This window comes from Podarcis raffonei, chromosome 8 (genome assembly GCF_027172205.1).
Source record: "Podarcis raffonei isolate rPodRaf1 chromosome 8, rPodRaf1.pri, whole genome shotgun sequence".
NCBI classification, from domain to species: domain Eukaryota; kingdom Metazoa; phylum Chordata; class Lepidosauria; order Squamata; family Lacertidae; genus Podarcis; species Podarcis raffonei.
The window spans coordinates 15,704,838-15,722,060 of NC_070609.1; the positions used below are offsets into that span (position 1 = coordinate 15,704,838).

At 44.3% G+C, this 17,223-nt stretch overlaps 1 protein-coding gene across 1 annotated transcript; it reads left to right on the plus strand.

The window, feature by feature from the left end:
• Positions 1 to 6,967: 6,967 nt before the first annotated feature.
• On the plus strand, positions 6,968 to 11,255 carry LOC128418425 (interferon-inducible GTPase 5-like). Its single transcript, XM_053398088.1, has 2 exons — positions 6,968 to 7,198; positions 8,946 to 11,255. The coding sequence occupies exon 2, from the start codon at positions 8,974 to 8,976 to the stop codon at positions 10,237 to 10,239; it is 1,266 nt and encodes a 421-aa protein (XP_053254063.1). The 5' UTR covers positions 6,968 to 7,198; positions 8,946 to 8,973; the 3' UTR covers positions 10,240 to 11,255.
• The last annotated feature ends 5,968 nt before the right edge of the window (positions 11,256 to 17,223 follow it).

The window sequence follows — 17,223 nt, forward strand, 5'->3', positions numbered from 1 at the left end:
CGGCCAGGGGTGCCAGCTGGGTTTTCCATCCCACATCATTATTTCCTGGATAGCGAGACATGGGATGCACTGGGCAGAGATGATGCCAATTGTGAAGGCCAGGGTGGATGCACATGCCCCCCCCCCAAACGCTTTGGTTTTGCAGCTGGGTGAGAACGATTTGCCTTGCTGGAAAGGCGTGGACTTGCTCTTCAATATCAAAAAGGACTTGGACAACCTTGCACTGAATTTCCCGAAAAAGACTCTCTTTTGGTCGCTGCTCTTGGAGAGACACGTTTGGTGTGGCAGCAATTCTCCAGCCGCAACAGATTGTGTCCGAAAACACTTGAATCGTTCCGTTTCACAGAAGGTTATCACGTTGGGTGGCCGGGTGATCGCGCACCCTTCCATAGTTTTCAGCAAGATGGCACTATTTCGTGATGATGTTGTACCCCTTTCCAATTGGAGGAATGATATATGGCTGGCCGATGTTGCAGATGACTTGAGGCATTGGTTACAGGTGTAAGGGTATTTGGTGGTGAGCCTTTGGGCTCTTGTGGCGGTTAGACATTGTTTGACCTTGTGATGGGGGAGGGGAGGTGTGGCCATCACCTGCCCCTGCAAGCTTAAGGGTATTCCATTAAAGGAATCCAGGGGTGTTGATCTTGTCCAAAGCCCGGGTCAGGGGCTAGGGCCATGACACGACCCCGACAGGAACACCAGGGGGAGGTCAACAGGGCTTCCCCTTCCGGGGGTTTACCCTTACTGGACTTCCTGCGCATCGGGCAGGAGTCAGATATAGTCAGGACCATTCAGTGCCTAAGCCAATACCGCTCACATTCTGTAATCAATAAATTTGTGGCCAAATTTTTCCCAATAACATTAACCTAATATCCGTGTCCTTGTTTGAGTTATTTCTCAGCAAAAGGGTGGCTGCGGGGTCTTGACACGCAATTCCTGGCTGCTCACCAGCACACAGCTCTGTTCAAATGGCTGATTTCTGAGAAAGCGAAACCTAAAATGGGTGGCTCTGTTTCCTCTTCATTGTAAACCATTTGGAGAATAAAAACAAACGGAAATCTCTCCAGCCAGACTAGCAGAAGCCAAGCACGCACAGGAAGACTAGTTTGGTGCAGCCAATTCTGTCCAAAGCAGTGAACCAGCTGTAGGTGGAAAAATCTGAGAGTTTGTGACAATGATGAATCCAGAAAACTAAACACTATTTTCCGGGACAATTTTGATTAATAAAAGAGATTTTTAGAATGCAAACTACTTGTCTTTTCATTCAAAGGGAGATTCAGCAGTCTTTAGATGGGCAATAAAAGGTCCTGCTGATCAGGTTGTAAAATAAAACTCAAACACCATTAGCCATATGACTTAATATTGAATCCATAGGGTGTTTAAAAACAGCAGCAGCAGCAGCAGCAAAAGCAACAACAACAACAACAACAACTGTGTTTTTCCTCTTGCATCTAGCACTTGCAAATAATGGGGCTCTGTGTGAGCAGGTACTCACAGCAATACAGAACAGGATTTAACAGCTGATAATTGCGAGATTAAATCCTGCTGCTTTCACTGCCTGCACCCATTCCCTGCTGTCTTAGCCAACACCTGGAGCCAACCTAGAATTGAACACCATGCACCTGCCCATCAGCTGATGGCAGCTGTTTGGCCGGTGGACGTGGTTTGGAAAATTTTGTGATCGGAGGCCAAATTGGACCCCTTCATGGGCCAAGATTGAAATAAGAGCTCCTCTGTTTACTCAGCTTGCCTCCTGATTGAATAATGATGGGAAGGCAGGTGTCACTAAAGTAGTCACGTTGCATTAACACACTGTTGTGCTAACTGCTTAGTTAGCACCCACTGCCACACTTTGTGGACAGGGACATAGGAAGGGGTGTGGTGGAGACAGTCCGCCCCGGGTGTCATCCCGGGGGGGGGCGTGACAACCCCCCCAGCAGATCGCGCCGCTGCACCACAATTGGCCCATTCCACCTATCGCTCTTCCGATACGTCATCACACACTCCAAGGTAGCTGGGCCCCTAGGAGTTGGCCCGTTGGAGTTGGCCCCTATGTATGCCCCTTTCCCAGCATGGGAGCCTAGCCAAGCATTGCCGAGTCATATCCTGAATCTAGCAGGATCTCATGGTGAGATCTGGATCCCTCCTGGTGCCTTGCGCAATTTCCCCCTGGGCAGGAATCTCCGAGTGGTGCGACCACATAAGGGTTAAGGGGAGTGAGAGAGCTGGGCTCTCTAGAGCAATCTGGAAAAGGCCCCTCTCTCTGTCTCTCCTCCTCATCTCATCTCCTCTCCATGCTTGTCTTGGGAGGCCAGTGGGGTGGTGAGTCTTTTGGGTGAAGGGGAGGCTCTAGGGTGATTGGGGTTGCAGAGGAGACTGTTGGGGGGCTGAGAGATGAATGATTGGGGGGGAGGGAAGCAAAGGGACCCAAGGCCTCTCAGCACCCCCCTGGAACGCTCACCCTGCCCCCGTGGGCGGCTAGCCCTGCCCCAGGAGCCAGAGCACCTAGCTCCACCACTGTTTGTAGAGCCAGCTCCTTTTGGAGAGCATGGGTTGGTATCCCCAGTCCTTGGTTTCAGGTTTGGCTGGAAAGATGAAGAAGGACTTCTCAAACCAAGGAAAATTTCATTCAGCATGAAAGTTTATTAATAGGTAAAGGTAAAGGGACCCCTGACCATAAGGTCCAGTCATGGCCGACTCTGGGGTTACGGCGCTCATCTCGCTTTATTGGCTGAGGGAGCCGGTGTACAGCTTCCGGGTCATGTGGCCAGCATGAATGAGCCACTTCTGGCAAACCAGAGCAGCGCACGGAAATGCCGTTTACCTTCCCATCAGAGCGGTACCTATTTATCTACTTGCACTTTGACGTGCTTTCGAACTGCTAGGTGGGCAGGAGCAGGGACCGAGCAACGGGAGCTCACCCCGTCACAGGGATTCAAACTGCCGACCTTCTGATTGGCAAGCCCTAGGCTCTGTGGTTTAACCCACAGTGCCACCCACATCCCTAAGTTTATTAATACATGCTCGTAATACATAGCACACACATAAATACTCTCTAAATCTAGTCCTATACAGAAAACAAGAGGCTTGGGTAGAATTGAGGAGTGTCAGATGATAACATAAATAACCTAAGCTGAACCCAACGTACCTATCACGTATCTGACTGGGTACTAAGGAATGATGGGAAATCCCCCAGAGCCATCTCTTAGGGCGGATCATCCTAACAGGTCCCCCACCTCTGCAGAGGGGGAAAGGTGCTGAAAGCCTAAATCTCAACAGGAAGTGATCTGACCAGGACAAGGGACTGATGGCACTATGCCCCACTTTCAGATCACGCTCTTCTTGCCCAGTTGAGAAAACAAGGTCCAGAGAGCGGCCTGCCACATGGGTTGGGCTGTTGACATGTTGGGACAGCCCCATGGTTGTCATGGCAGCTATGAGGTCCTAAGCCACCCCAGAGCTGGTCACCTTGGCATGGATGCTGAAGTCTCCCAAAACCAGCCATCTATGACTCCTCAACACCCCCTCTGAGAGCCAGTGTGGTGTAGTGGTTAAGAGCAATAGACTCGTAATCTGGGGAACTGGGTTCGCATCCCTGCTCCTCCACATGCAGCTGCTGGGTGACCTTGGGCCAGTCACACTTCTTGAAGTCTCTCAGCCCCACTCACCTCACAGAGTGTTTGTTGTGGGGGAGGAAGGGAAAGGAGAATGTTAGCGGCTTTGAGACTCCTTTGGGTAGTGATAAAGCGGGATATCAAATCCAAACTCTTCTTCTCTGAGAGGTTCTTTTGGCTCAGGCAAGGAAACTGCTGGGCAGCGAGACAGGTAGTAAGGATATCAAACGCCATTAAGACCTATTACAATAGTTTGGGGTAGTTTGTTGTTGTCTGAAAGAATGTGGAAATCCTTTCTTTATGAATCTCAAACTTTTAACTATGTTTTAAAACAATTTCTAGCCCCTGTGGAAACATGTTGGTGCAGGCAACTCTCCCCAGCCACCTAACCCAAAATGTCTCCCTTTGAGAGATGACCCTCTTCTGCAAAGCAAGGGAGAAAAGAGGGGCTGCTGCATTAGTGTCAGCAAAGCATTTTGAAAGTAAAAGGGGAGAGGAGAGCAAGCAGTGTGACAGTTTTGCTTTGTTCAGGGGGAAATCTAAGCTCGATTGCTACAAAGCAGCAATCAAATTTCTCATCTCAGTTCCCTTTATGACGACTGTCATGTTGAAGAAGAGAATTAGCCCCCCTTCATATCAACATAGAAAATTCAGTGTTCAAGGATGAGTCTTCAGGCACGTAGCAAACACATTTCCTTTACTTGGTGGAACTTAATTGAGCACTACAGAAAATAAGATAAATGAGGTTAATAACATAAAAACATCATAAAAGTTGCCATTACCAATTTAAAATATTGTTAAGGCTGAGAAACCTTGACTAAATCTTAACTAAATTATAATTGCCTGAATCAGCAAGGCTAGAATTGGGCAGGAAGCAAAATATTATATGGGTCAAATGAAAGAGGGGGATGCTCAAAGGAATGGATATTTATTCCCAAATTCTCCTTTGAAGGAGGTATTTTTTCCTAAGCTTTCTCCATTATCGAAGAAAAGCAAGATTACTTTCCACAAAATCTGCAGCCTCAGAAAGGAAAAAACTATATACCCCAAATACCTACACTTCAACTTCTACAGTAATTTTGATTATTGCCTACTATCATCTAGCAAAATAATTTTAGCAACATCTAATAAAACTACATCAAAATCAAAGAATTCTCTTTCTTAAAGTCCTGTCTGGGTAGAAATTACACAGAAAGGTTTTGATAGCATGTTACATCAATATGACAAATGTGTCTAGTTTACATCGGAGTATATTTTAAAAGTATCAGTTAAAAATAGCATTCACTGTGGACACGACATGTTTATTTTATTTTTTTTTTTTTTTAGAATTTTTTAAAACATACATTTCATACAATCCTTAAAAGTGTTCAAACATACCTACACTCAGTCCCACAGATAATTCCTTTTCCCATCACCATCCACCACCCCTCACCCCACCTTTGTGTTGGACTTCCAATCTACTCAATTGCAATTTCTTTCCACTTCTATTACTTTCTTTCACACACCTTTAACCTAATTTCATACTTCTTTTTCTACTAAACATCTTATTTAGTATTTATTATCCATCTTATTTAGTATTTCAGTATTTGAAATACTAATGAATGAATCTCTAAGGGTGCATTGAGTAAACCTGGCCAATTCAATTCATAAGAGTATTGGGTTCCATACAGGAAATGGGGAGCAGTGGTGTACTTGTCTGGCACACTTGTCTCCAAAGGACTTTACAAAAATTGTTGCTTTTTTAAAAAGCTTGATTGTGTCGTATTGTGGTAAGGCAAATCAGCTATAGGGTCTGCTCCATTGTCTCTAGAACCAGCCAAAATGGGTATGTAAAGGGGTGCCAACGTGGGAAGACTTGCCATAGCAGCAGCAGCAGCAGCAGGTCCTATAACCCCACCTTGGGTTGCACCATGTCTTATGCCAGTTCTACTTGGCCCTGAGATGCTCTGCCTCACACTCTTCCAGTCCTAGGGCTTTCTTTCGAACCCTATCAGCATCCTCAGCTAGATTATTCAGGAAGCTTGACAGCATCCCATAAGTGGTGGCAAAAGACACCCCTGCCGTGTCTCAGTTCTCCAAAGGACCACAGACCCTGGGTGCATGCCAGCAACCCCACAGGCTCTTGCCACTGCTCGGCAGAGAGAGGGGGAGGTTTTCTAACTTTGCTTCAGAAACATGCCATTTGCACCCCTCAGACTGCTTTTGTCCCACTGCGTAGTCTTATGTGGCTTACAATGTACCTTTCCACTGATCAGCCATCTTGGAGGTGGGAGAAGGGGAGGTTCCAGATAGTTTGCCTAGTTACATGGGCAATCGGGTATGGTGGGCTTCAGATAACTGTTAACTTCTGCTGTCCAGCCTCCTTTTAAGCACTCTCAGAGGCTCCCCAGTCAACTCATCAGCACCGAAGGGGTTTGCAGGCAGTTTGAAACTTTCCCTCCCCATCCCATGATTCTGATGATAATCCCTCTCCCCGCAATGCTGCTATTAATCTTAGGGAAAAGCTTCAGAGCAGCAGGAGATCAAACATCATTGGGATCACAAGCCTGCCAGCTGAGCAAGGAGAAAGCAGGCTGTGAGGGAAGGACTTTGAAGGACCTCTGTTAAGACTTACTTGCTCCTCGAGATCCTTGACAAACAATTGTTTGAGGATAGGATAATTTGTCTTCTCACTTCAACTGCTCACACTCTCTCCTGTTAGTGTTGAAAGGGTTCCCTAAGCAGAACAAAGTACGGTATCTCTGCACATGCTAATGAAATCCTTTCACTGCCAACCCCCCCCCTCCATCTTTTTAATGCAAATAACAGGAGAGGTCTATGACGAGAGCAGGTTGGAAGAAAGAACTTGACACACTTCAGATATGAGGCAGAACCTTGTTGTCATTGCATTCTTATATTAATAAGTCTGTGCCCAGTGCGCATCTGATGTACTGCAGATGCTGGTCTGGTTGTGCAACCATGGACGCCACATGCCCTGATCAGCCGAATTCTCCTCATAGCACTGCTCTGCTCCCCCAGCCTGCCATTTACACCCCAGCCTAAGGATTTTATCCAACATTACTCATGCTCAGAGCACACCAATGAATGCAACTTATTAACTAGAAGGTTTTTTTTTAAAAAAATCTAGGAAAAATCTAGGAATATTTCCTTTGCAAATATTCTACACTGCAGTAGTAGGAAGGCTGGGCTCTGCGTAGTCCTCTTTCTTCAATGCCACGCTGCAAAAAACTCAGGTGCTGCTGAGACTGGCACAGAGGCAACAACAGCAGAGGTGAAGGATTACTTCCATGCGATGTTTCCACAGGTGATCCTATGGGACTTCCCAGAAAAGGCAGCATCCCCGCTGGCAAACGGGCTGCTTGGAGCTCCCTCTGGCCAGGAATGCGGCTTCGGCTGTTTGTTGCGATCTTATCTCATCCTCGCTGGTTACCTTCGCTTTCTTTTTTGCTTTTAGAAGTGTGATGATCAGGAGGGAGAGAGGGTATAAAAGAGAGGCACACAATGAGAGAAGGTAAGAGAAAAGCGCGAGAAACCTCGAAGCAAAGACTACTGAGCTTGGCTGCAAAAAATCGATCCGGCAGCAGGTAAGTAGTTGAACTTTTCTCCTCGTTCTTGAATGATTTCCGTTTCTTTTTGAGCTTGTTTGCGTTAAAGGAGACTCTGAGCTCCTTGCTTGGTGGGGGTGGCAGAAACAATTGCTGTTGCTGTTGTTGTTTACCTTTTACCTTTTTATTGTTATTTTTTTACATTATTATTGTTATTATGTTAACCATTACATTATAGCTATTGTGATATCATATATCATATCATATCATATCATATCATATTATTAACAATAATATTATTGTTAACAATGATGTTGGAGAAGGCTGCCCTTCTTCCCCGCGACAAAGGGAATAAATAACATGCCATCACTAGGGAGCAAGCAGAGCTCGTGCTGCTATAAGGGTGTCCCCCCCCCACGAGTTTAATAAAAGGCGTCTGTTAGCATTGCAATGCAGTTCATGGCCCCACCCGCTTTATCAGAGCGGGGAATGGGGTGCAGAACAGAGGAATACAGCAACTTCTATTCTGCAAACAATGCCCTGAGTGCTGACGAGGCAGAGACCATCGGGGCTGCCCCTTAGTGCACAAGCAAAGCATAAGAGATTTAAGTAACTGCCCTGAAGCCAATGCCACCCTTTTGCGTGTTAATTCAATATATCCCTCTGCAGACACCCCCCCCCCAGTCCCTACAAGAAAGCAGCAGGAACACGGCTGCGTCCCAGCACTTGCTGGTGTGTAAAAATGGTATCTCTGCACCACTTCTGATTAGAAAAACTGCATGGCAAGGGTTCGGGGCAGGGCAGAAGATGCTGGAGCTTCTCTTGGTTCTGGGTAGGTGCTGCCTGATGAGCCTGGATAGCTCAGTTGGTTAGACCATGTTGCTGATAACACCAATGTTGCAGGTTCGATCCCTGTATGGACCAGCTGCATATTCCTGCATTGCAGGGGGTTGGACTAGATGATCCTCAAGGTCCCTTCCAACTCTACAGTTTTATGATTCTGTGACTTTCTCATAGCTTTTTTCCTATAGCTGTATTTCATTTATTTATTTATCCGTTATATGTATATAGCTTTCAGGACAAGATAATGTTGCTGATAATGGGTTGTCTTCAACTAACATTTACTCAGAGTAGACCTATTAAAATTAATGGATCTTAGGCATGGTTATTAATTTCAGTGAGTCATCGCTGAGTAAAGAGCTCAGTGTGGATATTTCCCCCAGTATTGAGCATTGCCCTTTAAAAATATTTCTGGGCTCTTTCTGCATCACTTATTTCAACCATCTGGCTCCTTTTTTTCACCTGAACCTTGATGACATTTTTAAGAACATTCTTTTTATTGGTGACTTTTGTAAAAGTGGCAGGGCAAGACTTGGCCAGAATATACGAGGGATATGCACAGTGCATTGACTTATTTATTTATGAAGTGTTTTATCCAAAGTTTTATCCAAAAAAAGGGACTCTTTAGTGGGGTGTAAATGCTTCCTTTAGACACATCTCTAGAGGAATGAATAATTTGAGTTCAAAAAAAGATCCACATCCCACATAAACATGTTTTAAGGGTTTTGTGTGAATGCATGCACATATAGATTTTTGTGAGATTGACAATAGGCACAATACTTCACTTTATTGAAATACTACCAACTGCTGCTCAAACAACCCACTGGTCTTAGAGATATGTCCTATGTAAATTGATTTTCCCCCATAAACCATGGATTGTAAATATGTCCATAAAAGTGTGTTGAAGGCTATCATTTAACTATTATAGTTTTCTTCTCTTTCTCAGATAAACTGAGCCACAAGGAATCACTGTCATGGATCCTGCTGTAACAACAGAAATAACAGAAAAACAATATGTTGAAACAACAGAAATCATAAGAATGGACCTTGCTCAAGTGAAGTCTGCTTTTAAGAGAAAAACATTTGAAGCTGTTTCAGCTGAAGCTAAAGAGGAGTCAAATTTATTAAATAATGTCACGTTGGAAATTGCCATCACAGGAAGATCTGGTGTCGGGAAATCATCTTTTGTCAATGCTCTGCGGGGAATGAAAGACCATGAAGAGGGTGCAGCTCTGACGGGGGTGACAGAAACAACAATGGTGCCACAAGAATATACACACCCCGCATTCCCCAAAGTCAAAATTTGGGATCTACCAGGAATTGGAACAAATGAATTTAATGCAGAGGAATACTTAAAGAAGGTCAATTTCAGCAAGTATGATTTTTTCATCATCATCACCTCAGATCGCTTCACTAAACAGGAAACCAAATTGGCTCTTGAGATCCGTAAAAATAAGAAGAAATTCTACTATGTGCGCAGCAAAGTGGATATCGATATAGAAAACTACAGGTGGTCAAAACGCATCTATGAGGGGGACATCCATGAGAAGATGCTGTGTGAGGAGAATACTCTTGACATTATACGGAAAGATAGCTATGAGAAATTGAAGGCATTAGGTGAGTCTTCTCCAAGGGTCTTTCTAATATCGAATTGGGATTTGAGCAAGTATGATTTCCCCCTGCTTCAAGAGACCTTTGAAAAGGAACAGGATGAAATCAAGAGAGATGTTTTAATTATGTCTCTTCCAATTTTAACAAAAGATAGCATTAAAAAGAAAAAGGCTGCTATGGAGAGCCTGATATGGAAAAAAGCCATGGTGAGTTGTTCTGTTGGGTTGATTCCTCTCCCATTCCTCTCGCTTGGTTGTGACATTGCCATTGTGGCTGTGACAATGAGGGAGATCTGCAAAGTTTTTGGCTTGGATGAAGATTCCCTCAATATACTAGCAAATCGTGTGGGGAAACCTGTTGAGGAGTTGAAATCTGCTATTGAACATACCCCAAGCACCGGTATGATCACAACAGAATTTGTCATGGATATCTTGAAGAGGTCAGCAGTGTGGGGAGCAATCACTGTGGCAGAGCTGGTTGTGGGTTTCATACCTGTGTTGGGGTCTCTCTATGGTGGGGGCAGTTCTTTTGCTACCACATTCTACTTGCTGAAGAATTTCCTGGAAAACGCTGTGAAAGATGCAGAGAAAGTTCTGGCAAAGGCTGCTGAGCCTAAGAAACCCAAGTAAACAGCCAATACATCTACCTGGGAAGAGACATCCAGGTTCAACATGCATTATCTCATCTTTCTGCCACAGCATCAACCAATTGCTTTCTTCACAAGTTCGTCTTCTGGTTTTGCAACATGGCATCCTAGCATGCTCCCTTTATTACTCTTCAGCTCAGCACTCGTAGGGTTGCCATATTTCAAAAAGTGAAAATCTAGAGACAAAAGTTGTTGAGCTTTCCGCTTATGGGGGGGGCCAAAGTTATAGAGATGAGGTGTGGAGGGCAAAGTTGATGAGCTATTTTGGCAAAATCCCCCCAAAACAAAAGAAGTTCTTGAGCTATTTTAAAGGAAATCTACCCCAAAAAATCAACACGTCTGACATTTCACAAACATTTTTACCAATTTTCAAGAATTCTGCTTGGACACTACTTCCAATGGACGAATCCCAGACATATGGCAGCCCTATTGTAACAACACTTAATCAGTAGTCTGCCTGGGCAATTTTTATCCAGTTTAGAGGTTTCTTATCTCCTACCTGTCAGTGTTAAAGCGATGGATGTCTCCCCCTCTGACATGGAGCAAATTTGCAGCAGCCAAACATAAAGAATGGAGAAAAGAAGAGAAGAGAAATGGCTTCAGAGAGTTCTATTGCTGATACGCTTAAGTAAATTGTGATGCAGAATTAATATCTGAAGGATAAATTAACAAAGGTGAATCTTAAAATTACAGCCCTGGATCAAAAAGTTACTGATCTTAATGAGGAGATATCAAAATCTGAAGCAGTTGGAATTAAACAAGATCTAACACAGATATCGTCTTGGGTGGGATCCTGCGAGACATGCTTATCCATGCAAAAATATACTATATAGTTTTGTAGCCTTTAGTATATTTTATGGTTATTTCGTTATTTCTGCTTTTAAAAATGTTTTAATGTACACTCTTCCTCCTTTGATTGCTATTCTTTCATTTTGCCTTATTTACTTAATCTCAATAAAATTATAAATATTAAAATTTTAAGAAATGTTTTTTTCTGAATCCTCCCTACTGCAATTATTTCCCCAACTGTTCCAATTTTTGTTTTAAAAAATCATTTAATCCAGGCATGGGAAAGCTACAGGCAACGGTTCAAATTTAGGTATCCAAACCTGAACCACAAGCCTGTTTTCTCTCAGCCTCCTTGTTGTAATGATCAATCTTTTCTTTACTTCAACAGCTGGGTGGGTGGGTAGGGGAAGCCTGAGCCTTTGGGGAGGGTTTTTTTCTCTGGAAATAAGCATACACAAACCCACAAATTTCCTTGTATTTTAGGATGCTATGAAACAGAGAAAGACTGGTTCATCTTCAACATAGTTGGAGTAGAGGGAGTTTTGGGTGTCCTCCTGCCACAAATAACTCCAGATAGGTGCTTCATATTCTTTCTTTGTTTTGTTTTGTTTTGTTTTGTTTGTGAGGGATATGTGCTTTTTATTTTTTATTTTTTTGTTTCTTGGTTTTTGAGGGGAAAACCCCATTTTTTTTATAAATACTCTAAAGCATTTAGAAAGTGGTAATGAATTTGAAGATGAGCCAGAAATCATTCTTCGTTTTGCCCCAACATCAACTTAATTCATGTTCAGTTTACCCAGCAATTATGGGAACTACTTTCACATGTAGTTCAGATGTTTTTCAAAGTAATTCAGTGCACATTGAACTTGTTCATTCCAAGCACTAGCCAATTGTTTTTGAGATTGTTATGGTCCATATGTGATTTTATCAGCTGCTGAGATAAAAATCCAAGTTTTTCCAGCTGTTGGAGGTGGTTCCACTGACAGCTACTAGCAGCTACACTAAGAAATGGCTATGCATAGGCTATGCATCAAGCTGGGAGTCAGCAACACCAGCTCTTATTTGTGGAATGAGTTTAGCCCTCCTCAGAATGCAACTTTTCTGTAAAGCCTTACAGTCTTAAAGCCTTGGAGGTTGAAATGTTCCCCCACTGGCTGCCAACACAAATAAACAGACAAAGTAATATAGTTTTTGTTGACAAATAGCAAAACACATTCAAACTCACTAGGTGTGACCAAGTACCTGTGCATTAATTACTCTGTACTCTCTCTGCTTATATCTGTGTTTTGGGTTCCAGACAACTCTAACCAAATAAAGCTCTGTGTCCCCATTCATTATAATGAGGAATCAAATAATCCCCTTTTGGCCAAAGTGGGTGAAATTTGCAGGCACAGGAGACCCTACAAATTGGATTAAGCCTACCAAAATACAGGGGCTCTTTGTGGAGGAAGTTAAGTGGGTTTACTTTCCTCCATACTTATTTAATATTTTCATGGGTGGGAGGTTATTTCTGATCTTAAAATAATTAAGAGGTGTCTGAGTTTTGTGAATTTTTGCTTATACATTTTTTAAAAGAACTTTGCAGCTTCACCCTGGCCTTTCTAGTGCTAAGCCTTACAAGCCACTGATAAACCTAAAGTGAGAGGCAGTCTGGAGCACTGCCTGCAGAGTTCTTGGTTTTGTTGTTTGTTTGTTTCCTTGTTCGTTAAAGCAGGGCAACATAGGGATCTAAAAAATGGAGGGGTACCCTACCTGGAATAAAGGTCTCTCTTAAAAATATAACCCTCCATTGGTGTGTTTTATCCTCAGCTCTTTAGTACTCTGTTGGCAATGTTATGAATGCTTGTCTTGCCAAATGCAAGGTGGTTCTTCTAAACTGAGATTCAGAGGCAATACAGAACACAAGTGAGAAGATTTAAAATTTTATTCTCAGCAGCAAGCAATATATACATTACTAAACAAGCACTTCAATCTGCCACTTGGAAGCCCTCAAAAAGTGGCAAAGCGTCTCCCCAGGTAGCCTTAGGTTTGCACGACACTGCAATCGATCAGTCTGAGCACAAGCTTCTCAGACTCTGCCCAACACCATCTGATTTACAACACTGCTTTGGCTTTCTGAACAGCTGAGAGTGAACTGCAAGGGATTTCTGTTCCATGTTGAAGTTTCTGTGGTGCTGAGAATGGAACTTCATGAGGAGAATTATGGCAACTGAAAAAGAGACATGGGACAATATGGCAGCAGGGGCTCTAGAACCAAGTGTAGCTTGAAAAAAAATCAGTTTATTTAAGAATACGTTTCACTTGGGCTGTGCATCAGATCCAGCCCAATCCAATTAATGAATTGGACTGGGCCAATTTGTATCAACATAGGATTGGGTCAGATTATGTTGAAGCAATCCCAGATCACACCAGATCAGGCCAGCCAACTCATCTCACTCACTATTCCATATTTAATAACAATTTATATATTTGTAATCACAACAACATAGGAACCTACCCAGACCATGAGATTATCTTCCGAGACCCTCCTTCGTGTGCCTCCTCCTCAAGAGATTTGGAGTGTGGCAACATGAGAACGGGCCTTCTCTGCAGTGGCTGCCCGTCTTTGGAATGCTCTCCCCAGGGAAGTTTGCCTGGCACCTTCATTATACACCTTTAGGTGCCAGGCAAAAACATTCCTTTTCAACCAGGTTTTTGGCTGGTCCAATTTACATCCTTTGCCCTTTTAAAATGTCTTTTTTTCGGGTGGGTATTATTCTGTTGTTTTATTTTTATTTTATATCTTGTGGTTTTATATCTTGAATTTATTCTATGAAATGCCCTGAGACCCCCAAGTATAGGGTGGTATATAAATTCAATCCACAACAACAACAATGCCAAACACCTTCCAAAATGACTCAGAACAACAACAACAATGACAACAATTTTATTATTTGTACCCCGCCCATCTGACTGGGTTGCGCCAACCAGCCTGGGCACCTTCCAACATATATGAAACAGCCCCTAGGAGTTGGTTGCTATGCAAGGAAGTCTCTCAAACCTGAATCTCCTGGAGCAGTGAAAGAAGGCAGCTCCAGTATACAGCTGGACAAGAGGGAAGGAAACATGGTGTCTACCTCAGTAATGAGCTCACGGAAACAAGCTCTGGAAATTTGGGGTTGCCATGCTGAGAGCAGAGTTAGATGCTCAGTTACATTCGTAAAAGCAAGCAATGCAAAACACTGGGAGAGAGGTAATGTCTCTGCAGTGGCCTCTTGCTGAATAGGAGGAGCTGCTCGTATCCCCCCTCCCCTAGGGAGAAAATGCTGGGGGGGTCACACGGGGGGGGGGTCTCATGGGGTTTGCACTTGCCCAGCATGCTTCAGAGCAGGCCCCTCCCCCTGTGACAGCCTCTGATAACCACTTTAACCACAGAGTTAGGAGTCTACATGTGTTTCTCCTCCAAATATCGTATTTGAGGGGCAACCCCTCCCAAAAAAGTTGATGGGCATTGCCCTTGCCCTTGCGAGAAAGTAGCAGGAACACGACTCCTGCTGGGCTTGGAGATGGAGAGGGAGCCAAGCGACAGAGGTAACAGGACTGTGTGCTGGGGTGCCAACTTAAAATATGGGGGGAGGCAGATAAGCCCTGCCTCACCTCATAGATCACAAGATGTGGAGCAGCCCCCCTCCAATAAAATATTTCCATATCTCGGCCCCTGGGAGCTGGCTCCTATAACTCTGCGCAAGTCATTCTCGTGCTCCCCAGCTCCTCTCCCTCTTTCACCCATCGCGGCTCAGCTCTGCACGCAAAAATGGTGCCCAGGCACTTCTGATGAAAGAGGCTGCTAAATCACTTTTGAGAATTGTACTTCTGTGAAGGGAACAGGGGTCTCCAAACAACTCTCAGCACCTTTAACTAACTACCATACCTAGAATTCTTTGGGGAAAGCCATAACTGGGGTATCCTAGGCATAGGGCTCCTGCTTTTACCCCACACCACCCCATATGCTTCAGTTTTTCTGCCCTTTGGAGCCAGCCATGTGGGGATTGCACTGCATCAAAACTCAGGAGAAATGGGATGACATGATACAAAGACTCCAAACAAATTTGTTCTTTTGACTGTTGGGGAAAACTTCCTTTGCATTCTCCTCCTCTGCTTTCAGGCTGCAGAAATTTCTGCTTCCTTTGCTCTCTGTCATGACCCAGCACAGTCCAAGAAATTATTTACAAGGAGGAGGAACTAGGGCGAACTCATTTAGGTTTCGTTTTCTCAGAAATCACCTGTTTGAGCTGAGCTGTGTGCTGGTCAAGTGTGAGAGAGAAGAAAACTTGGAAACAGGATGTAATTATGCTCCTAGATAACAAAAAGCTGCAGCTCCCTTTCCCTTCCTAAGAATAAGCAGGATAAATAAATAATCGGCAACATTCGGAGTCGGAGGGTGGGGGTGGCGAGGAGCTCCAGCTCCCAAGGCTGGGGGAAGGGAAGGCAAGTCTCTCTGCGTGAGGCTGCAGAAACTCTTGAAGGTAGCAGTGCCAGGGGGCCTTGCATGATGTCCCCTAAGGCTGAGGGTGTCAGATAAGACACAGGCTTTGCTGTCAGTCTAGGAACACTTTGAGGGAGTCTGGTGTCCTTCCTGCCTGCCTGGTTTGCAAAGCCAGCTTCTCATGCAGGCTCTATAGCTGCTCTGCAGCCTGCAGAATCTTAGAACTTTTCTAAAAAACAAACAAACAATTTCTTCCTCGTGTGCAATTTTGTAATTTGAAGCCATTTGAGGCCCTACCCTCAAGCAGAAGAAAACAAGCTTATTCCCTCTTCTGTGTGAGATATTTGAAGATGGCTATCATATCTCCTCTCAATCTCCTCTTTTCCAGGCTAAACTTACCCGTTCCTCATGGTTTCCAAAGCTGTGATTGGTCGCCCTCCTCTGTACAAGTTCCAGCTTGTCAATATCCTTCTTCTGAAGGATATGAGGAGCTTCCAGCTTCAACATCACTGTCTGCATCATGTTTTCTCCTCACCCAAGCGAATGACTTGCACACCTTCCCAGCTGGGTGCAACTTTCCAGAGCAGATTTTAGAGGAGATGTGGGGGAGATGAGTTGAGAAAGAGGACAGGGACTCCTGCCCCATTAACATTTGTGTAGAAGGGGGAATGGCAGCAAGTATTTCCTTCAGCATAGGGGGAGATCTGCGGGAAGTGGGCAAATTTATTATTTTCAGTTTCTCTCAGTTTCTCATTTTTCCAATATTTAAGTTCAGCTCTTCCCATCTCCATATCAGCTGGCTAATTCCTTTTTTTAAAAGTTCTCATGAAAATTCATCAGGACTTCTATTTATTATGATTATAATTATTATTATTATCTTCCCCAAAAGGCAGTGTACAAAATGCAATGAACACAGCTGAAAAGCAGTTAAAACAACACAGGGGAAAGAGTGAATATGTTTCCAAACAATGCTAAATAGACACTCATGGCAGCAACCTATTCATCCACCTGGGAAAAATTGTCAGAATGAAAACATCTTCAGTTGTTTCCAGAAATTGCGGGTAGTGGGCTCCTGTTGTATCTCTGCAGGAATGCTATTCCACAGAACAGGGGAAGTCACACTAAAAGCCCTGCTCTGAATTACAGAAGATCAACCCAAACATCAGGAGTGAGTGGCAGATTTTATCCTGCCTGCATGATTGTCCTCATTTGCACTGGTTAATAGGGGCCAGAGAGTACATAAAGCTTTGTTACTATCGATGTTAGATACCACCTTGGCTGTAATGGGTTTTTTAAGCAATAAATACATCATAGTACAAATGTTGCCACTGTTACATCAACGAGATCATGAGCTGCAGGCATCCATGCTATGAATGAAGCCAAGCTGCCCGGTTCTGCAACTTCTCAGAGCTGGAGAACATGCTTCGTGACCGCCTCGTCGGTGGCCTGAAGGATGAGAAGCTGCAACGACGCCTCTACGCTAAGAAGAACCTGACGTTCCAGGTCGCTCTGGAGGAGGCCCTGGCAACGGAAGCTGCTGAGAGGTCGACGCAAGAGGCACAGCCGAGCCAGCCGTCCCAACCGAGGGTCCACCACGAAGACCTCACCAACGACTCAGGATCCAACAGGGAGGAGGTGCACCGAGTACAGCAGCGCACTCAAGCAGCCCACATACCACAGCTGCCTCGACGAGAAGGAGGGAACTGTGCAAGC

Excerpts from the sequence above, each read along its gene's own strand:
- LOC128418425 (XM_053398088.1), top strand. The coding sequence starts at position 8,974 with ATGGATCCTGCTGTAACAACAGAAATAACAGAAAAACAATATGTTGAA.